Consider the following 23,482-nt stretch of genomic DNA (forward strand, 5'->3'; position numbering starts at 1 on the left):
CTCCCCCCAGCTAGGCGCGTCCAACGGTTACGACGATAAGCTGATTTCGAAGCCGGGGTCCGTTTGTTGTTCCAACAAACAACTCCAACTACGAGGTGTCCCTACGACAGCTGTACGAAGTAACCTCTCAGCGTCGCGAGCCGGGTTTTTGGAGCCGGCTTCCTATCCAGACTAGGGCGCAGCTACTCCTGCAATTATAGGCAATCCGGCCGAGAGGCGATGGATGGAGGTCCAGGTCGAATAGGTCGGGAAAGCTGGACACTCCCCCCCAAGGTCCCGGGATTCGTTCTTCGCTATCTCTCCCGCTAGCACGCGTCGCAACGTTACTTTGTTAGACGGTGCCGTCGTGTCGGTTTTGCGGCGGCGAATGCGTGATAAGGCTATCGGATAGGTAGGTATGCACTGACAGCCGCTTGGGCGGGTACCTGGTTTGAGATACGAGTTGAACGAACGTTGTTGGGCCTGGAGAGAAGCTACCTAGGTAGGTAGGTGGCGGGGAAGAAGGTTTTATTATTTTCTTTTTTTATTTCTATGAGGTAGACATTACATTTTATTTTATACTTTTATGTACTGCTCATCTACATACACGGGAATGGGCAAGTAGATCTCCAATGCGGTACGTGCCTAACGAGATTGGCATGATTGATTGGCTCGTTAATCAATCAATGCAGGTCCTCTTCTCTCATCTAAAGGATCGAGAATAATTGATTGATTGCTTATTCGGCTAATCTTTGCTTCCTACGGGTCGCGATGGCACATAAAAAAAGGTGCCAGGGGCAATGCTCTTTTTTTCAGGACAGCTCATAAAAATTAAAAAAAGATCCTATGTACGCAGAGCAACCCTGGCAGTTGAGTGAAGGTGCTGCCATGTTATTCTAAGCGTACCAGGTAGGTTAGTTACCCATTCTTCTTCTTCTCGTGTTGGATTGTGTCTAAGAGAATGCGGAAGGGATCTTCACCCCAAGATTTACCCTATGTGGACTAAACCGATTGGGTCCAAGGGCCGAAAGGGTAGCATCAGGCACATACATACATAGGTACAATACCTACCAACGCCCACCAAAGTTGAACCTGTCAGCCTGTCACTGTTACGCCATGCCCAGTACCGGTATGAGGTAGCATCATCATCTGGGGAAAATATCGATATATATACCTATCTATATATATCTTAGTGTAACGGCCCAAGACTCGACCAGGCGAATTAGCCCATAGACGGGGCGCCGGGTATTCCACGAACGGCATCGTCGACGTCCGTTCGCCGGTAGTTAGGCACTTTAGCGTTGACGTCGCAGCCATAGTCTAAGTAAGTGCCGAAGAGAGTTTAGGAAAATAGGGAAAAGCGCCCTGTCAGACGGGAAGACCATCAACAAACGTACCGTACCTTGCTAAATAGTGTACACTACCTGTCTAGCCTAGCCCCCTTCGTGGTTAGTTTTACGCGTGCAGCCGCGTGGGCCGTGGCGATACCTGACAGCTTTCTAGCCCGTGGGATCGTGCCGGGAAACCCACTAACCTACAGAGTTAGCTCTAAGGCCGAGCACACATATCGATACTTTGAACTTCTAATAACGACCGTAACAAGGCGATCATATATAATTGCTGACTTGCAGTACATACATATATTAGCTGAGCCCTACGAAAAGGAGACGACGGTAATATTGACGAATCACGAGCGACATCCGAGACCAGGATTCAATAATGGAGCCAAACAATCCCAGTTCAAGAAATTCAGACGATGACATGTTTATCATGCTGTCATGTCAGGAACGGCATACTTTTGAGGCACAGGCAGCTCATATTCGCATATATATTCCTTCCATCCTGCTTCCGTCGTCGTGTGGAGCCGAACCAAACAATGCAACTTTAAGCTCCCAATGCCGCAATCCTTCAGCTTAAATCCCCACCTAGCAATAGGGCTCTCACCTCATCCCATGAGAGGAAATATGTAAGATCGGTATAACGCAAATTGGAATGCAATACATTGATCTGCCGTACTTTTGTTCTCCGAGGCCGACGGACGTTGGTGTTCTTACAATTTCTGACCTAGATTCACATGAATGGCTTTGGTTTGCATATACCCGGCGAGACCAGCTTCTCCTAGCTCTCGGCCGATACCGCTCTGCTTCACGCCTCCGAACGGGACTCTGAAATCCGAATCGTTGGAAGAGTTAATCCAGACCATACCCGCCTCGATGCGCGCAGCGACGCGATGAGCAAGCTCGAGGTTTTGGGTAAAAATAGCCGAGCCCAGCCCATAGGTGGTGTCGTTCGCCATCGTGATTGCTTCATCTTCAGTCTTGAACGGCACGATGACAACGAAAGGCCCGAACACCTCCTCTCGGTAAATCTTCATGCTATTCTTTACGTTGGTGAAGACGGTAGGCGCGACGAAGTAACCCTTTCCATTGAGCGGACAGGGGATACCTCCGTCCGTCAGCGTGGCCCCTTCAGACTTACCTGCTTCCACAAAGCTTAGGATCCTCTCGTACTGCGCTTTGGTAACTTGAGGGCCTTGGAATGTGCCCTCCTCGAAGGGGTCGCCGACCTTGCTCGTATTCTTGACCTCCTCCCGGAACTTGTCTACGAATTTATCGTAGATGGTCTCCTGGACGAGGATACGCGAGGTCGCTGTGCAGATCTGGCCCATGTTGCTCATGATTCCGGCATGAGCCCATTTTGCTGCTTGCTCGATATCAGCGTCTTGGAAGACTAGCAGAGGAGATTTGCCACCAGTTTCGAGAGTGATGTTCTTCATGTTGACGCTGGCTGTCTTCATAATCTGCTTTCCCGTCGCAGTCGAGCCGGTGAATGCAACCTTGTCGATGTCCAGGTGGCTTGCGAGTGCATGACCAGCCTCTTTACCATAGCCGTTGGTAATATTGACAACTCCGGGAGGGAAGCCAGCTTTGGATATGAGACTCGCTAGGTATAGGATGGATAGAGGAGTTTGTTCGGCAGGCTTCAGTACAACTGTGTTTCCACAGGCAAGCGCAGGTCCTAACTTCCATGCCGCCATCGCCATTGGGTAGTTCCACTATATTTTCCAGATATTAGCACTTAATCGCACATGTTAGATCACATGTCAGATCCTACTAGGGGGTGAGTGAAGGATGTCATGAGGCGACACACTTACGGGAATAATCTGAGCGCAGACTCCGATAGGCTGCTTCAGTGTATATGCAAACTTCTGGCTTGTGGTGGGAATAGTTTCGCCGTGGATCTTGTCAGCATAGCCAGCGTAGTATCGAATGGTATTGATGACCTCTGCTACGTCCCCGTGGGAGTCGCCGAGTGGTTTGCCATTATCCCAAGTCTCGATAGTAGCTAGGATATCCTCTTCTTGTTCGACTATATCCGCCAATTTATACATCAGCCTACCGCGATCAGTCGGAGAGATATCTCGCCACGACTCGTGGTTTAATGCAGCTCTCGCAGCAGCTACGGCTTTGTCGATGTCTTCGACGCTAGCTGCTTCAACTGAGCATATTTCTTGCTCGTTTCTAAAGTTGAATCGATTAATCTCAAGTTAATGGGCTGCATTCTAAGAAGGGGTTCTACTGACGTCGGGTTGATGCTGGTAATCTTAGCCCCCGAGCTCGATTTGACGAACTCGTTATTAATAAAGAGACCGGTAGGGAGAGTGAACTTCTTGCCGTTTGGGGCAGTAAGATCAACCTTTAAGTCTGCCATGGTGGATAATAGCTTAGATAAGTTGTTGCTTTTATTTAGACGGCGAGATGTCCAACTAGAGCGAATAGTAGCTCTGGCAATAGATTGAAGCATGACCGGAGGGGTGGCGGTTTCCAGCTACACACGTTTTATACCTACCTACATATATCGCTATCTATCTCCCTATCAGACGGGCGGACAAATGGCACCTTGGTATTTTTTGTGGCAAGAGCTTCCCCGCATCAACAGTTATCAGCAACTACGGGTTTCACAGCAATCATGCTACAAATATAGATACGTCAGGTCTCTAAGCCTATAGATATGATGCCGCAGGTAGGCGCCTTCGTCGGCGGGGGTTGTAGTAAGTGTGCTGCTAGTAAGTCTAGGTACTTGTCCCGGTTGCGCTTATCTCCTAGTGTAGACTGCGATATGGGAAAACTCTATTACGTTGAAAAACATGTATGACGCATAGCCCCGCTAAATGTAAAAGATTACCTAACCTTAGGTACCAATGATATTCTAATTCAAATATAAAATAGAAGTCAACTTGTAATCTATTGTCCGTTATGATTCTGATTCTGATTTCTAATTTGTAGGTATAGAGAGTGAGGCTAGTTACTAGTGAACAAGACACCATATATTACCATACTCATAATAGCGAGACTATGGGAGGGTAAGGAAACTTGGTACGTTAGGATGTGACTTCTAGTAACCACATGTGCACTATTAGAAAGCTATCATGATACCTCCTTGCATACGCCTTAAGTATATCCCTAGCAAACACGTATAGAGATGGATATATAGAGATGGATATGATTAGAGAATAATTTGACACCAACCACTTTTCTAGAGGCGGGCGTAACAACTCATCGTAATCCAAAACATCGGTACGCTCATTCGTAATTTCTTTCTCGCCCCTTATTTAATATGGAGGGGCCTTCTATCAACCGGCCTCTGAAACTATCTCTATGGTCTTGTGACTGGGATGACTGCAAACGACCAGCTGTTCAAAGAGCTGGAAACTGTTCCCTCTGCAATAAGCATCTATGTCGAACTCATCTGCGGGATAAATGGCACGAATGTCCCAAGCCAGAGGCACGTATATTATTGCTGCGGGATATGTACCTAGTCAGTCAGTCGCACCATCGCTAACATTTCTAGGAAAATTGGAGCATGTACGCTTCTCAATATGTAGCTGCGGAAACTCACCAAATGGATGAGCTATGCCGTAGGATAGACGGTGCTAAACTGTGCGCACGCGCGTCGCTGTGTAGAGGAGGGATTCCTTGTACCGTCAACTTGTCAGCAAACAACTTGTCGTCTATGATGGGTGGCCAAAACTGTCACGCCGAGATTACCTTTGGCGACAACGTGAAGTGGCTCGCTCGATTCCGTCTGTCAAACATCTCATCGCCTCCGCTGGAATGCCGCGATTACATCCTTCGGAGTGAAGCAGCCACAATGGACTTTTTACAGAAACGCACACACATCCCCTCCCCGAAAATTTTCGATTGGGCATGCGAATCAGATCCAAGTAACCCATTGGGACGGGTGAGTTACATTTTGATGGAAAAGATGGAAGGAAACCCCTTGGATTGGCAAGGGGCAAACCCGTCGCAGAAAGAAAAAGTCATGCAGCAATTAGTTGATATATTTCTTGAGATCGAGAAGCACCCATTCGATACGATGGGGTCAATAGTCCTGAATAACGATCTAACAAGGTATGAGATACAGGGCATCGCTCACCACGAAGTGTATTGTGTAGGAACTACAGGCCCCCTAGGCCCTTTCCACTCTTCGCTAGAGGGAGCCGATGCCCTTATTGGATTGTACCTCGCTATGATAGCAAGCGGCGAGATCGAGGCTACTTACCCGATAGATGTTTTCCTCATGCATCGCTTTCGCTTGGATCTTCTAAACGATATCGGAAAACATGCTCCATCAGGGGGGCCCTTTTTCCTGAAGCACCCCGACGATAAGGGCGACCACATCCTTGTAAACGAAGATTTCGACATCGTTGGGATGATAGACTGGGAGTGGTGCCAGATAGTTTCGAAGGATAATGCATTTTCCTCGCCATGTATGATGTGGCCTGTTGCGAAGTTTTACGCTGGTTCCAACGAGCTTGCTGAGGAAGAATTGCGGCTGGCTATGATCTTCCGTGAAAGAGGCCGTGAAGATATAGCCAAATACATTCTCGAGGGAAGGAAAGTGCAGCGATTCTTCTTTGCTCTCGGCGCTGGTAGTGGGTCTCATAATGATCGAACAACAATGATTGATCTTTTCATGGGTCTTAAACGAGCCTTCAACTCCGGAGAGGAAGAATGGGAGGAGTGGAGGGCCAAAGCATTGGTTAGATGGGAGGAAGACGAATTATTACAAATTTTATTGCAGAGAAATACGTAGAGTGCGTGGCCTATGTCCTGTAACTATAGCCCTGAGCCCTTAGCCTCCTATCTAGAGAGACACCAATAAGCATATAATTCTAGGTCAGTTAGATTTTCCCCCCAATCTGAAATCGGTATTATGGCACGGGCAGATTTCCTAGCCGAAACAGCAAAGTCACTCATCAAAAGCAGGAGGGTGCATATCGCTAACATGATGGAAGCAATAAAAGTGATAGAGCGGTAACCAACTCAGCAATCAGATGAGTAATGCTTCGACGTTGAAATCTTATCATTGCTTATAGAGTGATTATAATGATAAGTCTGGGCAACTTTTACATATATTTGGCGAACTTGACTTAGTATAAATTTCGGATATTCACCCGAGAAAACAAGGCAGACGCAGGTAGTATACCTACCTCCTAGGTAAGTACAGGATATTCCGTCAACTAAGACAACTTAGGTATGCATACGACATGCTCTGTACGGAGAGAAAAGGGGCGAATGATTGTAAGGTACGTAATAACTCACATCTCTTAGTTAAGTGCCAGTAACATGGGCCATAATAGGGGGAGTTTTTTTTTTCCGAACTCGTGGAAATCGGCGGTGCTTTTTCATCGTCTTAGCAGTCAGCTTTTTTAGCCAGCGGAGCGGAAACGGTATCATCCCATACTACCTCACGTTAATCCTCGACTCTACATAGTATCGGCTACAAGACTCAGGACATCCAAGCCTTAGTCAATGCGATGGCGACACTTTGGAGCTTAATTCTAGGCGTCGGATTTGCCTTGGTGATAAATCGCTTTTTGACGTCGTACGCTCTTCCTCGTCTCTACTGCGGGATGTTTTGGATATGTTATGCGATCTGGACGGGTCTAGAGGCGACATACGAGGAGTCTGTAGACGCAGACGGCAATGGAGGGAATCAAAATGCTGCACGATGTGTTTTAGCCCTGGTACTAATTTTTAACTTCTTTTATAGTATTGGCTGAGGAACACTTCAAATAACGTGTCCTCTTGAAATAATGCCTTTCAACCTCCGAGCACGCGGCTTAGTCCTATATAATATCTTCTGTGTATTAGCACTAATCTTCAACCAATACGCGAACCTGGTCGGCGCCCAAGTTTTGGGTTGGAAGTTCTACATTATCTACAATGTCTGGATCTTTATTGAGTTGATTGGTGTCTTCTTCCTCTTTGTAGAAACAACGGGAAAGACGAATTTGGAAGATGTTGCAGCTATCTTGGATGGGGAAAACGTAGAACCTCCGTTGGAATTAACTAACAAGGGCAAAACTGAGAACGCAACCATAGCTGTAGCTAATACTCGCCAGAAATAGTGATACTAATGGCATCTTTTTGATTATTATCTGGGTTTATCTGGGATGTCTTCACCCTGGGGAACGACTAAGCTAGAGTAAGTGTTAAGGGCTTAGTCTCCGTCGCCGCGGCCGGCCGAGGGCCGTGCAGAGGTTAACATGGAACCCGGCCGTGGCTAGCTGGAGGATATGATGACACCTTGCGTGCGAAAGGACCTACCCTATGATAAGAAACATATCCTGAGGTACCTATACCATGAATCATCTCGAAGTAGTCGTCAATGGGCAATATCCTGGAGTAATTACCAATAGCATCATGTTCCGTCGGGGTGAGCTCTAATAGGTTTCGTATCGCTACGTATTGATAATGAACGGCCTCCGGAATAGCATATCCCTTAGACTACTAAACCAAGGGCGGCGTACAAGGTGGCGGCATATGCATGCGCCGGTGGTAGAATGTACCCCTTATACGGAGTTGCGTCGCTATCGGGTATTAGTGTTATTTAATGTTGGCGGAGTCGGGATGTCCTTTATCTATCTGGCCCTTACAGGGTAGGAACTTGGACATCGGCTTAAGGTCGATAACAATTTGGTACCGTATTGTGTGCATTTAAGATCCCGTTTATAAGAACATCACATGGGAAGGTCTCCTCCGGTCTAGCTGTCAGCTGGGTCATGCATAGTAAGTCCCGAGTCTTTCAAGCCTTTAAATCTCAAAGCTTTACATCGAAAATAGTGGTTTAGTAAGTTCTCGGCATAGTAGGTTAACTGGCCTTGGCTTATCTTTGCCGTTGATTGAACGTAACCATGGTACTGTACTGTGAGTGTGGGACATCAAAGGGTTAAAGCCAATCCCAATTACTCTTACATAGTCCACTCGAGCCACTCTAACCCCACGTAATTCAAAGAGACCTCCCTTGTTATGATTAGAACCGGTTAGTTATCGAATATTGTCCTTAAAAGAGACCCGTGCAGCAATACAAACCCTCGATATCTTCTTCGAGGGCGACTCCACGCGTAGATAGAAGATACCTAATTATGATTTTGCCTAAACTCAAATGTGCAAGCAAAGGAGGTAATACATGATTCTCTGAGAACAGAGCAGTCTAGCCCGCCGGTACCACAAACGACAATATCGCTATCGGGGTGCTCGGCCTTTACCTTCTTTGTCCGGTGGATTGGTGGTTTCGACTTCATCCGTCTTCCAACCTGGCCTCTCCACGCTCACTCAATCTCAGAATATGGAAATGGCTTCCTGGAGCGTACCCTTGAGAGAACAATATGCACCGATAATCTCCTCGCCCTTGAATCCGTCAAGGCCTGAGACATCGAAGCGACGCAGGCGGATATACTACACCCAAGTCGCTAGACGCGAGCAGAGTCCGACACAGATATTACTGCGCCGAAAGGCGAAAGTAGCGTGGAGGTTAATGTCTCCGAGGGACTATAGCATCACGAATCGCCCCCAAACGATACCCAATGGCACGAATTTCACGGCGACCAAGCCACAGGACAACTATTATCCCATCGGAACTGTTGCAGAGTACTATTTACGAACCGATTTGGAATGCCACGACTTTGGCCTGAATGTGGGCATGCGGAGGATGGATATGGAGAAGCAAGCATTTGCTACCGGCGACTACCAAGGCGGCTCGCTACCAGAAGCGTATCAGCTTTTGCACATGTTAACGACGTGGCGGTCAATAGCGACGATGGGGGTCTTGTGCATTGCTGGAGTTCTCTTGGCAATCCGCGTGGTCGGTATAACCCAGGCTTGGCGAACGTGACAGTCATATCTATTGCTCATAAGTACTCGTTTTGAGGACTCCTGTTTGTTTGCTGCTCGGATACTATCGTAATGAGGAACGAGGCCGGTTTATTTATCTCCCCCAACCAAATCCGGGTATCATTACCTATGAGTTCTTGATCTTATTATCATGAAATACCCTCTCGTCACCAGCTTCCACAAGATCTATTTGCTTTAATTCCGGTACCACGTCATTTTGGCTTTTCCGTATCGGGCGGTTTAGACTTCTCTTCCTGTTTTCTTTGCATCGCTGTCTCGACTTGCCAAATCGCCCGCTCAAGTTCAACTTCGAGCTCCGGTATTTCCAGCGCCTTTACGAGCTGACGCCCATTCTCTTGCGAAAGTAGCATTCGCTCCTCCACGGACTCTTTGGAATTACCGGCGGTTGATTTGCTCGCTTTATCTGTGTCTGCTATTTGTTCTTTCGAAGTAAGAGGGCCAGGGTGTAGTGGAGTGTAGATCGAACCGAGTACTGGCGATGGAGTTAAAGATAACAGATTCTTGTCGCAGAGGAACTGGATGTGTTTGCCGCCTGCGAGGGCTCGCCAATGCGACCAAGCTCGATACAATAGGTAAAAGAAAGGCAGGTTAGGGATCCTAATGGTATGTTGGTTAGAAGACTGCAAAGGTACGATGTGCCATTGAGACAGGATAATACACTTACACTGGCACAAGAGCAAACGGCGCACTTATGGGCATTCCAACGCAGCACCACATTAACCTAGTCCTATGTAACGCTTCCCGTTCTGTCCCAAGGGTTTGAAGGACGTTTACCGCTTTTGTTGTAGGTATTAGTGTTTCTGGGTAAATAAGATAGTTCTTGTCTTTTCCTAGCACTTCTTCTGCCCTACGTCTGGTAGATAGAGGAGGTACCGATTTAAGGCCCCATTCCTCGAAGGGGATTCTTTTCAAAAGGGAGTTGCCATAGAGCACAACTTTCTTCTGCCAACCGCTCTCTTTTTGCTCCCAGCCAGACCAAAGCTGTGCAGCACGAACCGCAGCCTTATCTACTAAGGTTTGCTTATTCGTCGGTAAGACTTGAACCTTCTGGCAATAGAGCAGAGTTCGCCGGGTTGAGATAGGGAGAAGAAAAAATCTCATTATAGCGGGCGAGGGGAGAAGGTTGTATTGCGACGGGCTTGCGACAGAAACGGATGAGGATGGTGGCGAAATAAACTATAATAAAGGGGTCGCAATGAAGCCTCGTTTACTTCATCTCTCTGTAGCCTTTGTGAAAATCATCGTGGTCACGTCAATGAGGTTTGCAAGCAGGCTGGCATTGACGCTGAAGGTATAGATTTTAATAGACCCTGGTCGAATTCGGAGCAAGTTTCTAGTGTTTTTAGGGTAGCTACTACATAGCATGTAGCAAATGAAGATTCTCTGGTGACGCATGTGGGCAGGGATAGGCTTTGTGGCTTGCATGATGTACGTAGGAGGTAGCCGATTAGGTACTTATAGTACAATACCTACACACATATAGGTACACTATAGACATTTTATAAAGCTAGATATAATAAGATATAATAAGATGTATGTAATTTATAATAGTGCGATGGTGTATCTTATAAGAGTTGCGTGAGATTCAATATTGAATATACAGTGATGTAAAATTTAGATGAAAAGGGAGAAAAGAATAATAGAATACTCCCTGTTGTATGTAAACTTCATGATCTAGGTAAAATATATGTACCTGTGGCTAGGACAATATAGCCCCACGGTATCTAATATTGTAAATCGTATGTACTCCACAGTGAGACGAAACCGATCCATCCTTGCGATTACATACATACCTAACACTTAGAGTTCAAAAGCTATGGCCCCATGGTCCATACCTACCTCATATGATACCTATTCTCTTGTACATCCCTGGAAAGTCTCCCCGGACAACGCGGTCCCTTGCTGTTGTACCCGGAGCTGACTTAATTTATTAAAAAGCTATCGCAACTTTTTGTCATTTGGCCTCTCCGCTGCTCCTTATCTCATCCGCACGCAAAAGACCGCGTTTGCCGTGTAACTATCTCATTTTTCCTTTTTTTTTCCCCTTCTTCCCGTGTTCGATGTATGTAACGACGAATTGACAATTGTCTGTTGTTTATGGAATGGTTTTTGGAACTATCTGTTTTAAGTTATACATCTTGCATACCAACCTCCTTACTTAGGTACTTTATCTACCTTCTAACCTACTCGCGTTAAACCGAAGCTTCCTTTGCTTTGTCCTCGCTCGTCTTATGGTGTTAGGTATGCGCTTTGCGCTTTGCTCCACTCCCGTCATTGGCGCCCATACATACCTTGTGTTGAAAGTTTGGTAAAAGCTAGCGCCTACAGAAACTCATACATATACCTATACATACACACGCCCGGCGCTATATCTATATCTTTGGAGCGATTCTTTTTCTACTCAACACGCTAATTAGGCACCCCACCTCTTTCGCGCCTTGACGACATAAGCTGCCTATGTATATGAGAGGATGACTAGCCATTTCGTCTGCCCATCCGACTATCGCCGCCCTACTTCGCCTTTATCATTAGATTCTTACATCCCTATGCCTCTACCACACCGAGCATTGCGATGACCCGAAATCCTTTGCGGACCACCGTGCCCGCTTGGGTGGAATTGTATGACGAGCACGTTCATGGGCCGAGAAAGGACGAACACATTAAACATCCTCCGCCGAGTGTCCGCCCGGAACAGAATAAAGGAAATCAATTAATTCGAAGGGTATCGAAGGATGGCTACGTTGACTGGGTCGAAGAAAAACACGATCATGTATCCAAACTCCCCGTATTTTTGAGGAAACGAGCCGACAGGCCAGGGCGACGATGGGATCATTTGCGCACGGCAGAGCCAGTTATTATGGGACTCGGCTATCGAGCACCTAATGAAGATCCTTACCAGAGATGGCGGGATTTTATCCGTTCGTCTTCCTACGGAAGAAATCCCAATGATGAGTACGAAGTGGTACCCTATGATGTCCTCGCACAACAGATGCCAGGCCTCGATAAGCCCGTACGAAGCCCGCTTCATCCATTGGATCCCAAGACCAAGAGAATATCTAGAAAGGATACATGGGGGATGAAGATCTCGGACTTTGTACTGCGGCATCCAATAGCGCCTCTTATATTCCGTCTAATCGTTTTAATCACTACCATCGCAGCTCTTGCTGTAGCAACAAATATCTTCCAAAAAGAGAAGAGCCCAGAAACCCCCAACGACAATCTCCCAGAGACTTCGCAAGCGATTGTAGCTATAGTCATTGACGCGATAGCTATTCCTTACATTTTATACATGATTTGGGACGAATATACAGGGAAACCTTTAGGACTTAGAGCACCAGCACAGAAGATATCGCTAACTCTCTTGGACCTCGTTTTTATCGTGTTGAAATCTGCTAGCACGGCACTGGCTTTCGAAGCGTTGGTGTATCATAGTGGGGATGGTCTATCGACAGTTCCTGAATGGGCAGCAATGGAGAGAATGTCTTTGCATCTGGCTAGGGGTCTTGCGGCGTTGACGCTGGTAGGGTTGATCGCCTGGATTCTGAATTTCACTATTAATGTTTTCAGACTGGCAGAGAAACTGGGCGGGATAGATAACGTACATGAAAAATGAGTTAGGTAAATAGCTTATAAAGATAGCGTATATGTAAGAAGATGAATATACCCAAAGATAACGTTAATAGTATTTACCTAGGAGCCCTACAGAACATTAGCGGAATGTGATCAGCTTTATTCGCAATGCTTCGCAATGCTTGACCTTAGGTAAGGAGGTAGGTACCTAGGTACACTTCAAGGTATAGACCTTTAAATGTAAATTGTCCTCGACCAAATGTTCAGGCGTCGTTCCTTATATTGATGCTACAGATGGCAGGCACGTAGAACACAATGAAAGTAATATCCTGCAAAACAGTAATATGTTATGTACCTCTAAGGTATTTATGTGCGCCATTATTTACCTTCTGTACTTAAAAGGACTTGAGGAAGGCTAAGGTAACGTGGAGGGGTAGGACCTATCTACGTACAATACCTACCCTAGGTAAAATCGAGGTGGGGGCGGAGACTGGCAAACCAGTCGGCGCTAAACGGTTTCTGGTCGATGCGGGTCGGTTGGCAGCCTTGGGGGACCGGGTCATTTGCGGTATCTGCCTTACCTTTACAATTAGTGATGCGGCAACCTGAAATCAACTCCATCTGTTAATTCTTACCCGTAGCAGCTGTGACATCGATTTTCAACTTCTTTTGATTTACGTTTCGATTCACCTTTTTTTAACCGTCAGTCTCTTTTAACACATTGTTTTATTTTTCAAAATCATTGCGTCGCTAATTGTCCACCGAACAGTGACCCTTCCTAGACTAAGGTCACGAGTCTGGAAGATTCACCATCTCAAAGACAATGTATGTGCATTGTTTGTCTTGGTGTTCCTCTGTTTCCCTAGCATCTACAACATATAAGACTTCAGACTCTTACACTGAACTCGCATCGCCATTCTCTATAGAAGATCTGCCTGCCTTTTACACAACTGATTACCCACATCACTTTAATTGTCTTGTCTATTGCTGACTGAGTTTTGACATTCGCCCTTCTAGAGATCCGACTCCGATCTTCGTACCCGAAAGCCATCTCCCTGTCTGTCCATAGTCCCCGTCTGGCACCCTCCTTGGGGGATATCTCTTCCGACATCTTACCACAATGTCCCTAGCTGCGTCACGACCTATGCCCTCGGCGCCGAACCGAGAGGACATCAGCCAGACATGGGAGTACCTTCAGAGTGGTATTTCCAAGATCATGATTAATCTGCAGGAAGGAATGGATATGACCACTGTAAGTCTTAGATACTGTTCGCATGGTTTTCTTTGCTAACATATTCATTAGTACATGGGCATTTATACGTGAGTCTTTCAGCCTTGTTATCTAAGTTATCTAATTGCAAGTGTACTAACGCGAAACAGGGCGGTTCATAACTTCTGTACATCACAAAAAGCTGTCGGGTTAGGCAGCTCCAACGCAGTAGGACAGGCTCACAGAGGAGGTAACGACAACCTATCTCAAAATCAACAATATCTTACTAATTTACACAAAGCGCATCTCCTTGGCGAGGACCTCTACAAGAAATTAAAGGAATACCTTAACAACCACCTCAATGGACTCTACGAACAATCAAAGGGACATGCTGACGAGGCCTTACTGGCATTCTATATCAGAGAATGGAACAGATATACGGTCGCCGCCAAGTACATCCACCACCTCTTTCGATATCTCAACCGACACTGGGTCAAGCGAGAGATGGACGAAGGAAAGAAGAATACGTACGACGTTTACACCCTACATCTATACCAATGGCGTACTGAATTCTTTACACTTGTTAATAAGAAGGTTATGGATGCGGTACTCATGCTGGTAGAGAAGCAGAGAAATGGCGAGACCATTGAGCATAGGCAGATCAAGCAAGTTGTCGATTCCTTCGTATCCCTCGGTCTTGATGAGCACGATGCGACCAAGTCGACTCTCGATACCTACAGATATCATTTCGAGAAGCCGTTCCTTGCAGCAACGGAGGAGTTTTACAAGGCTGAATCTAAGCAATTTGTCGCTGAGAACAGCGTCGTGGAATACATGAAGAAGGCTGAGACTAGACTAGCTGAAGAGGAAGAGCGTGTCCGCATGTACCTTCACAACGACATAGCGCTGCCGTTGAAGAAGACATGCAACAAGGCCTTGATCGCTGACCACTCCGCAATGCTGAGGGATGAATTCCAAGTTCTCCTCGACAATGACCGAGAGGAAGATATGGCCCGTATGTACAATCTTCTCTCCAGGATTCCGGATGGGCTAGAGCCACTACGGCAGAAGTTCGAGGCTCACGTCCGCAACGCTGGTCTTAACGCGGTTGCAAAGGTTGCTTCGGATGCCGAGAAACTTGAGCCCAAGGTCTACGTGGAAGCTTTACTTGAGACGCATACCCGATATCAAGGTTTGGTTAAGCGTGCATTTGCCGATGAGCCGGAATTCACAAGGTCTTTGGATAATGCCTGCAGAGAGTTCGTGAACCGCAATGAGATTTGCAAAGCAGGAAGCAGCAAGTCTCCCGAACTTCTCGCCAAGTATACCGATGTGTTGCTAAGAAAGAGTGGGGCTGGCGTGGAAGAGGCTGAACTCGATGCTACTCTAACGCAAATCATGACCGTTTTCAAGTACATTGAGGACAAGGATGTATTCCAGAAGTTCTACTCGAGAATGTTAGCCAGACGTCTGGTGCACAGCAATTCGTCATCGGATGACGCTGAAACGAGCATGATAAGTAAGCTCAAGGAAGCGTGCGGTTTCGAATATACAAACAAATTGCAGCGCATGTTCCAGGACATGCAAATCTCCAAGGATCTCAACACCGGATTCCGAGAGCATACCAAGGGCCTGCAATCAGAGAAGCAGCCACTTGACTCCTCATACTCGATCCTAGGAACCAGCTTTTGGCCTCTGACGCCCCCTAATACAACGTTCAATCCGCCAGCTGAGATTCAAACCGACATTGATCGGTTCACACTCTTCTACAAGAACAAACACGAAGGCCGTAAGCTAAGCTGGTTATGGCAACTCTGCAAAGGAGAGCTCAAGACTGGCTACTGCAGGCAATCAAAGACGCCCTATACTTTTCAAGTGAGCGTTTATCAGATGGCTATCCTTCTACAATTCAATTCAAAGGATGTCCATTCATACGATGATATCGCATCGGTTACTCAGCTGACTAACGAGGTTTTGGATCCTGCCCTCGGTATCCTTCTCAAGGCCAAAGTTCTTCTTATGAAGCCTGACGGCGAGAAGCCTGGCCCCGGAAAGATGTTCCACCTTAACTACGATTTCAAGAGCAAGAAGATCCGTGTTAACCTTAATGTTGGCACCAAGACGGAGCAGAAGCAGGAGGAGGCCGACACCAATAAGACGATTGAGGATGACCGTCAAATGGTTCTACAGGTAAGTATTTACATAACTTTTCCCCCGTACCCCTTTTAAATCCTCCGAGTTCTCCAGCGATAATACTACTATCTGGGTTGTCGATTTATAATGAAGGTGCTAATCAATATTATAGTCTGCTATTGTCCGAATAATGAAGGCACGAAAGAAGATGAAGCACAACCTACTAATTACCGAGTGTATTACTCAGATCCGGTCGCGCTTCGTGCCTAAAGTTGGTGACATCAAGAAGTGCATCGAGATCCTTCTTGACAAGGAATACCTGGAGCGTCTGGAAGATGATGATCTCGGTTATCTCGCTTAAGACAGACATGAACCCTTGGTCTGTAGCAGAATTGCATTATACTCAGGCATATTCCCCATATTCTTTCTCTTAGCATCCGCCGACGGCGGCGGCGGTCACATTCCTCATGACACATTGCGACGGTGGTGTAATAATGAAAGCCCGGAGGTTGGCTCTCCAAACGGACACTCGGAAGGCGCTTTTTATTTTTCGTCCTGGTTCTTGGTTGGCGGACTATCTAACGCGAGACGGTTTTCGGAACAATCAACTAGACTTTTATTACGCGTTTAACGAGGCCCCGAGTTACTACAGAATGCGACGACGAGCTGGGCGCTCCCCACAATACGTTTGACGGAGAGACCAGATTTGGCACGAGGAAACGAGAGTTGTGTCGTGTACAGAACGGGAACGCCCCGCTTATAGCACCGCGGTTGGCTAGCTACTCCTTGCTTGCCCCATCCTCCTCCTGTTTTCCTACATATACCTAGGCTTATGTAGCTAGGCCGAACCCGGGTCGTCGTGACGAGAGTTGGTGATGATACCTCGGGTGCCCCGAGCAGCCCCTGCTATACCATCTGGGTATGTGTCTAGGTGGAACCGCAAACCCCATAGATACGAATAAATACTCTACATCTACGTGCGTTAGTGTTTGTGTTGTGAAAATGATGTCTACTTTACTTCGGTATACTTGTTTGCTTTACTCCCTACAAATAGCCTTCCGGCGCCCAGGTAGTATTCAAGGTCAAATAAGTCTACGTATAATAAAATTGCGGTCGGATATTCTTCAAGTTTCAAGTCTACCTGAATAGGTACCTACATATACTTTTCCATGGCCATTAATTGGTTACATTCGTAATACTGTATTGAAATATATTGAACAAAAGTAAACGCTCTCGTAGTATCAATCTAACTAGTAACCATACATTCTTTGGTGTTTCCCCCACAGCATCCCCCCAAAAGACGTTAGAGGACCCGGACTTCCTGTAGACCGGACTCTTCAGAGGTTTGTATCAAAGAGTCGATGGAAATCCTCGATGCTGAATCGTTAGATGGCCGAGGTCGAGGTCGAGGTATAACAGCAACTGGATCCCCCGTGCTAGTGAAGACTATAATAGGCCGAAGCTTATGACGCCGTCGTGCCTGTATGTAACTTATCACCAGGTGATAAAGCAACACTCCGCTCATAATTCTAGAAAATGATAATGTATTAGTACATATAGGTAAATCTCTACAAGAGATGCCTTACAAGATAGGGGCCCATAGAAGAACGACTGGGATTTGAAAAAGGATACTAGGATCCGAGGAACCATCATAAAACCATTCGAGTGACCGATCATATTCTACTTTTATATCCAAAATAGAAAAGTACATCAAAACAACTATTCCAACCGGTATAGCCACCTCTATAAAGATGGATGTTTTGGACACTATGATGCAAGGGCTGTCGCTCTTTAGATAAAACTTTTCCGACAAGTCCCATAGTATGAGAATGCCAGCCTAATCTTCGTTAACATGGATTTTCCTTTAATGTAAGAAACAATGGTGGATAAGGAACCTACGACGGAAATATCGGCTATGAAATCATCGGTAATATTATCATATAATAGGTTAAGGATTAATTGAGCAAAGTCGAAGAGGAGTCGGGTTCCATCGAACAAAAGACGAATAGTCCGAATAGAGCTCCATTTAGGCGCCGGGAAGGATTGTACGTCGCCAAAATCCTGGGCTTCCGTACTCTCTCTTACTCTTTCAAAAACTCCAAACCCGGCATGCTGGCCTTCGGGTGTCCAAGTTTCGCATCCATTATAGTCTTGTTGCCCTGGCGAGCAGAGTATATCTGCATTACTAAAGCCTAGCCTCATGTTCCCACGAGAGAGCGATAGGTAAATTTGATAGATCGTGCTATCGTATGAAAAAGATTGGGAAAAAATGAATGTTTCGTAATGAAGTTGCGCACCTTTACGCCTGTTTTAATTAGGTAATGGCCTTGGCTGGGGGTTATCTATCAGCTAAAGACCTTTTATATATGTCGCCCTCAAACAGGATTGTTGTAGTACAAGTCGCCCCTTGTCCTAGGTAACTTATATGCTGTATCTAGGTGGCTAGACAAGCCACCAGTTTATCGGAAACGTCGATATCTTAATTTAGTGGCCAAGGATACGCGGCAAGGCAGATTGATTACAATATCATGCCGAGGTGATACACTCACTATCCTAGGGGAAATATATCTTGTTGCTCTGCCTTCGCCTTCGGCCTCCTTAACACCAGTTCTATGTTTCAATTAACCTTTTTATTACTTACAACTTCGAAACACTGCAATAAGCATGGCACTACCTAAAAAATCCAGTCAGGATGCTTGGCGACGAACCGGTTTTGTCAATATCGCTTTGGCATCAACTTGTGGAATTTCGCTCCTAGTATGTCTTATCATAAGCCTCAAGCGGCCAGGGTCCTCGTTGAATACGTCTACCATTATATTCGAGGGATCGTGTAACGACTCTTCCAACATCAATATTGCGTTGCACCTGGTTCTTAATCTACTCTCAACTGGTATTTTAGCATCGTCGAACTACTTTATGCAAATCGTCAGTTCTCCATCACGGGACGAAATCGACAAAGCGCACATGTTTCTCTTTTCCCTGGATATCGGAATACCATCTAATAAGAATATTCAATTCATATCTCGTTTCAAAAAAACCTGCTGGGTTGTTTTACTGTTGTCATCCCTCCCAATACACCTCTTTTTCAATGGTACTATCTTTGAAACGAGATATCAAGGCTCAGATTGGTATTCAACTGTTGCAACCGAGGCCTTTACTCGAGGCGAACATTACTTTCCTCCTGGAGCAAGCCTGGAATTCATCATGCCCCCTAGATACAATCGCCAACCTGATATTAAACCTGACGAAATTGTGTCACCAGAAGCTCTACAAGAAATCAAAAAGGCAGCAACAGACGGTAGCAGCTGGAAACCCATGGATCCTCCCACTTGTTACGCCGAGTATACGACTTGCAAACCAAGGAATCAATACCGCGATGTGGTGATGGTTGTCGACAGCGGTACCAACAACACAAAGGGTTGGACTCGAGGAGAGGCCTTCAAGTTTCCTCTGAATACATCTCTTTGGTGGGACAAATACGTCCCTCGGAATGAAACCAATTCTCTGTGGCACACTTCCCAGTGCGCATTGATAGAACAGGCAGAACCGGAAGATCGAAGTTGCCATACTAGGTGTGATTATTCCATAATCCCCCCTTTAACACAATTCAATCTATACAATGTCAATAAAACCTCACCGTCACATTGGACAGTTTTTCCCTCCTATCAGGAACGAGACCCCGCGTACCGCGTTAACGACAAGCTTATTTTCATGACTATTAAATATTGTCTTGCTGAACCCTATTCAAGGGTCTGTAAGGTTGGTATATCTAACGCATTGCTACTACTTGTCATTATTTGCACATTCATCAAAAGTGTTCAGTGCGGCATCATCGTCTGGAAATTGCCACACTACTCGCTCGTTACTCCAGGAGATGCTATAGCATCCTTTATCACTAACCCTGACCCCTATACCATCGGGCTTGGGACCCTAGATATCCTTGACAGCTCTAGACTCGAGTCTAAGCAACGTCAGTTCTGGTCTCCATATGACGAACATATGCTAGTGCCAACGACAAAGCCTCGACAGTGGGTGGCTGTAAAGCGGCGTTATTTATCCATCATACCTCGGACCGTGCGATTTCGCACATATGTGCTCTTAATATTTTCAATAATAATACTTTGCGTGGGTTTAGGGTTCTCTTACCAAAGTAACGATCATACATTGTGAGTTACCCTGCGGCCAAAAACATCCCCGACTCGGCGTTAACTATATGTAGTGGAGGTCCCTTTGGTCATTCAGACGAAGTTCGAGTGACTAATATTATGAGAGATTCCGGGTTTATGAGCACACTTATTGTTGCTAACACGCCTCAGCTCCTACTATCAGCGTGTTATTTCTCTTACAACGCGTTCTTTACCCGACTCCTGGTCGAACAGGAATGGAACTCGTATAGCCTACGATATCAGCCCCTTCGAGTTTCTTATCCCAAGGGCGGGCAGATCTCAAGCTATAGACTACAGCTGCCGTACAAGTATAGCATACCACTCATAATCATAAGTGTAGTATGTCACTGGCTTCTGTCAGATGCGTTCTTTTTCTTTGGTATCGAAGGCGGTACGTACCTTCTAACATATGGTGTAAAGTGAATTAGAAAATACTAAGGAAGCTGTAGACTTTTCGAGCAGAAGCCCTAATCCTAGTACCCAAGCGTATTTTCATCTCTCCGAAACCTCTTTGGTCTCCTTGGGCTACTCAACCCCTGCTATACTGGCATTACTTGTCATTGGCTGTGCCATAGTACCCTTACCACTGCTTTTCAGCCTGCGGAGACCCAAAGGGAAGATGGTGGCAGGGGGCTCGAACTCGTTGGTTATGTCAGCGGCTTGTCACTGTTTCATATCATCCCCGACTGAAGTACAAAGTCAAGCATGTTCACCCTCAAACGACGAAGGCAAGTTAAACGTATGTTAATATAGTGATGGTAGCTATGACTAATGAGTTTAGTGGTCGTGAACGCCCAAGACCCTGAAGATGATACTACGAGGTTAGCAACAGATGATTTCGATGGCCGAGAAGAAGAGATGTTGCGGGAATTGTCTCAATCGAAATTGAAATGGGGTGCCACATCTCTACCAAGCGACGTTGCCGAAGCTATGAGCGAGGAGAGTGGAAATATGGTAATGCACCTTGGCTTCGGGGGTGAATCGTCTAAGGTTAGATGTCCTGAAGAAGGGGAATGGTATGTGTAATTTATCTACCATTCGGGCCTGAATGCATCAAGACACGGCATATCTATATAAGGTATATAATGCAAGGTGCAAATAGACAAACGAGAGTATCGAGCTGATTTAGTAGGTGTGAACTAGGTACCTGTATATGATTAATAGTTAGATTTCGAAGTGAAAGGTCTAGTCGCCTTGGCCTACTATTGGGTCATACTTCGGAATGCCGATCATGCGGTACCCTAAGACAGGAGGCAACAGCTCGGAAATCATAGCGCCCGGCTAGGAATAGTTCTTGGCGTGGGGATGGCCTGTCAGTCATCCGAATCATGCTTTCTACCATTGAATTGGTATAATATGAAACAATTATCAAGAGATCCTGCAAGATTAGCTCATTCTAAGAACCTTCCCCGGATAGCATCATCCGAAGTCTGCGTTTCTATGTGTGCATATAGCATGGTCTGAAAATACTGGCAATATCTGTCTTCCGAGTAGATCAGGAGGCTTGGCGTCCTTATCTTGAGATCACGGTGGTGCTCTCACCCTTCATTGATTAAGTAGCAACTGATGTTAACTGACTTGGGATGATAGAATATTTGCTGCCAAGCTAAATGAAGTTTCGTTCATGGCATCAAAGCTAAGTTTCTATAAGCCTTCTCATAAGAAGACGCAGGGGAGTCTTAAGAGTAGGTATACGTAGGAGCGATTGGTATTTGAGAGTGAAGATATAATCCACGCACCCCCCAACCCAGAGGAAATTTACTATCTCATCGCCCAAGAAAAATAATAAACATTACACTTCTTGATACCATATATTTTAGAGGTATAGTATTTACGGATCATGAACCCTTTGGCCCGTAACTGACGAATAGTAGCTGCGCTCTCTTTCGATTCTCTTCTATCTTTAACTCCGTTTGAAAGTACGTTCTATAGCTCTACCTATAGTACCAGAACATCTGCTGACATAAAAAATTATAGCGGTATATTTATTGTAATACTTGTACGTGCCTAACGATAAGATGAAGTTTACGACCGGCCCCCTTTTCACCACGTTGGCATTTATTGCCTACTTGCCCGGCATCCTTGCCGTAGCAAGACCCACCGCAAATCAGGGTTCAGTTGCCGTGCTGAGTTATGGGCTGGCAAATAATGGTACCGCCGTTGGAAACGGCGCCGAAGTGGTTAATCCTAACCAAGGCGAAGACAACAAGGATGACGCCGGGAATGATGCCGAAGATAATGACGACGAGAACAATAATGAGAACGAGGAAGAGGACACTAATGATCAGCAAAATGACGACGAAGAGAACAAAAATCAGGATAACGAAAAAGACAACCAGAATAATGATCAGGACCTTGAGGAGAATGATATCAAGGGCAACCTTCAGCAGAATATCGGAAATCTCATGCTCTCGCTGGGAGTCTGCAACTTTGACATCGGTAGCATTAGCGGCATCGGTGTCGGGAGCCAGATCCAGCTTCTTCTGCAACTCCAGCAACTTGCACAGCTTCAACAACTTGGACTCGTCAATTCATTCTCCATTGAGCAGCTCATTCGACAGGAAATTCTCCTTAACAACTTTAACCTTAGTAAGCTCTTCCTCATAAAGTTGACTTGTTTGAAAACGATTTACTAATGACGTCTAGAAATTATCAAACGTACTGTTAGTGCATCCGTCAAACAGGCTAGCCGTGAGAACAAGCGTGCTATTGTGGCTAGAAAGCAGTGTCAGAACAAGAACAATGATAACTAAGAGCATATGACTGGAAGAAAAGGCTCAATCGTTCTAAGTCCGAGGCCAAACTATGTCCGGCTATGGTCAGAGTCATGAGACTATATAGAATTGTAAATTGGAATCTACTGAACGATCAATTTTATCCGTACCCCTACCTAAAGGCGTTTTGCAACTATGTATGATGAGTGGCTTGAGAGGAAAATATTAATTAGTTAAGACATATAGTCGCAGTGGCCTTTTTCTGTTCGTCAGTTATCTATCAGATGGTCTAGAATGGGCTTTTGGGCGGACTACCCGTGGTTAACCCTGAATAAACTACCTAAGGAAACACAACTAGGGATTTTCTACCTATACATAAGTCCAGCTACCCTCGGAGGAAACGTTCCATTCCATATACGTACTCCATTTAATATGTTTTTGAGTATCCTCGAAATCGAATATGGAGCTATCCGCCTCAATGGGACTTGATATAATAGCACGAAAACCCAA

At 45.8% G+C, this 23,482-nt stretch overlaps 10 protein-coding genes across 10 annotated transcripts; 7 read left to right on the plus strand and 3 right to left on the minus strand.

Moving 5' to 3' along the window:
• Nucleotides 1-2,029: 2,029 nt before the first annotated feature.
• On the minus strand, nucleotides 2,030-3,690 carry F5Y00DRAFT_253167 (aldehyde dehydrogenase; the record flags this gene model as incomplete). Its single annotated transcript, XM_048010021.1, has 3 exons — nucleotides 2,030-3,034; nucleotides 3,134-3,500; nucleotides 3,563-3,690. The coding sequence occupies 3 exons, from the start codon at nucleotides 3,688-3,690 to the stop codon at nucleotides 2,030-2,032; spliced, it is 1,500 nt and encodes a 499-aa protein (XP_047864894.1).
• A 906-nt stretch (nucleotides 3,691-4,596) lies between these two features.
• On the plus strand, nucleotides 4,597-6,075 carry F5Y00DRAFT_253168 (uncharacterized protein; the record flags this gene model as incomplete). The annotated part of the gene is made up of 2 exons (XM_048010022.1): nucleotides 4,597-4,764; nucleotides 4,831-6,075. The coding sequence occupies 2 exons, from the start codon at nucleotides 4,597-4,599 to the stop codon at nucleotides 6,073-6,075; spliced, it is 1,413 nt and encodes a 470-aa protein (XP_047864895.1).
• A 1,003-nt stretch (nucleotides 6,076-7,078) lies between these two features.
• On the plus strand, nucleotides 7,079-7,393 carry F5Y00DRAFT_262125 (uncharacterized protein; the record flags this gene model as incomplete). Its single annotated transcript, XM_048011328.1, has 1 exon — nucleotides 7,079-7,393. One exon carries the CDS (start codon nucleotides 7,079-7,081, stop codon nucleotides 7,391-7,393), a length of 315 nt encoding a protein of 104 aa, XP_047864896.1.
• A 1,226-nt stretch (nucleotides 7,394-8,619) lies between these two features.
• On the plus strand, nucleotides 8,620-9,159 carry F5Y00DRAFT_262126 (uncharacterized protein; the record flags this gene model as incomplete). Its single annotated transcript, XM_048011329.1, has 1 exon — nucleotides 8,620-9,159. The coding sequence occupies one exon, from the start codon at nucleotides 8,620-8,622 to the stop codon at nucleotides 9,157-9,159; it is 540 nt and encodes a 179-aa protein (XP_047864897.1).
• A 105-nt stretch (nucleotides 9,160-9,264) lies between these two features.
• On the minus strand, nucleotides 9,265-10,798 carry F5Y00DRAFT_78989 (mitochondrial K+-H+ exchange-related-domain-containing protein). The gene is made up of 2 exons (XM_048014149.1): nucleotides 9,844-10,798; nucleotides 9,265-9,776 (listed from the first exon to the last, which is right to left on the minus strand). Exons 1-2 carry the CDS (start codon nucleotides 10,278-10,280, stop codon nucleotides 9,371-9,373), a joined length of 843 nt encoding a protein of 280 aa, XP_047864898.1. The 5' UTR covers nucleotides 10,281-10,798; the 3' UTR covers nucleotides 9,265-9,370.
• Nucleotides 10,799-11,751: 953 nt separating this feature from the next.
• F5Y00DRAFT_262128 (uncharacterized protein) lies at nucleotides 11,752-12,792 on the plus strand (the record flags this gene model as incomplete). Its single annotated transcript, XM_048011330.1, has 1 exon — nucleotides 11,752-12,792. One exon carries the CDS (start codon nucleotides 11,752-11,754, stop codon nucleotides 12,790-12,792), a length of 1,041 nt encoding a protein of 346 aa, XP_047864899.1.
• A 1,077-nt stretch (nucleotides 12,793-13,869) lies between these two features.
• Nucleotides 13,870-16,453, plus strand: F5Y00DRAFT_262129 (Cullin-domain-containing protein; the record flags this gene model as incomplete). The annotated part of the gene is made up of 5 exons (XM_048011331.1): nucleotides 13,870-14,001; nucleotides 14,053-14,069; nucleotides 14,130-14,209; nucleotides 14,261-16,149; nucleotides 16,265-16,453. The coding sequence occupies 5 exons, from the start codon at nucleotides 13,870-13,872 to the stop codon at nucleotides 16,451-16,453; spliced, it is 2,307 nt and encodes a 768-aa protein (XP_047864900.1).
• A 942-nt stretch (nucleotides 16,454-17,395) lies between these two features.
• F5Y00DRAFT_262130 (uncharacterized protein) lies at nucleotides 17,396-18,294 on the minus strand (the record flags this gene model as incomplete). Its single annotated transcript, XM_048011332.1, has 3 exons — nucleotides 17,396-17,621; nucleotides 17,679-17,929; nucleotides 17,992-18,294. The coding sequence occupies 3 exons, from the start codon at nucleotides 18,292-18,294 to the stop codon at nucleotides 17,396-17,398; spliced, it is 780 nt and encodes a 259-aa protein (XP_047864901.1).
• Nucleotides 18,295-18,756: 462 nt separating this feature from the next.
• F5Y00DRAFT_269901 (uncharacterized protein) lies at nucleotides 18,757-21,284 on the plus strand (the record flags this gene model as incomplete). Its single annotated transcript, XM_048012518.1, has 4 exons — nucleotides 18,757-20,258; nucleotides 20,312-20,677; nucleotides 20,724-20,986; nucleotides 21,112-21,284. The coding sequence occupies 4 exons, from the start codon at nucleotides 18,757-18,759 to the stop codon at nucleotides 21,282-21,284; spliced, it is 2,304 nt and encodes a 767-aa protein (XP_047864902.1).
• A 992-nt stretch (nucleotides 21,285-22,276) lies between these two features.
• F5Y00DRAFT_262132 (uncharacterized protein) lies at nucleotides 22,277-23,011 on the plus strand (the record flags this gene model as incomplete). The annotated part of the gene is made up of 2 exons (XM_048011333.1): nucleotides 22,277-22,847; nucleotides 22,905-23,011. The coding sequence occupies 2 exons, from the start codon at nucleotides 22,277-22,279 to the stop codon at nucleotides 23,009-23,011; spliced, it is 678 nt and encodes a 225-aa protein (XP_047864903.1).
• Nucleotides 23,012-23,482: the final 471 nt, after the last annotated feature.

The sequence above is a fragment of the Daldinia vernicosa genome, assembly GCF_022497035.1.
Source record: "Daldinia vernicosa strain CBS 139.73 unplaced genomic scaffold F5Y00scaffold_23, whole genome shotgun sequence".
In the NCBI taxonomy this organism is placed as follows: domain Eukaryota; kingdom Fungi; phylum Ascomycota; class Sordariomycetes; order Xylariales; family Hypoxylaceae; genus Daldinia; species Daldinia vernicosa.

What these genes read in the sequence shown, in the direction of transcription:
- F5Y00DRAFT_78989 (XM_048014149.1), bottom strand. Translation starts at nt 10,280, where the DNA reads ATGAGATTTTTTCTTCTCCCTATCTCAACCCGGCGAACTCTGCTCTAT. An exon ending in CCGTTTGCTCTTGTGCCAGT is followed by an intron (nt 9,777 to 9,843) that starts GTAAGTGTATTA and finishes ACATACCATTAG; the next exon opens with GATCCCTAACCTGCCTTTCT.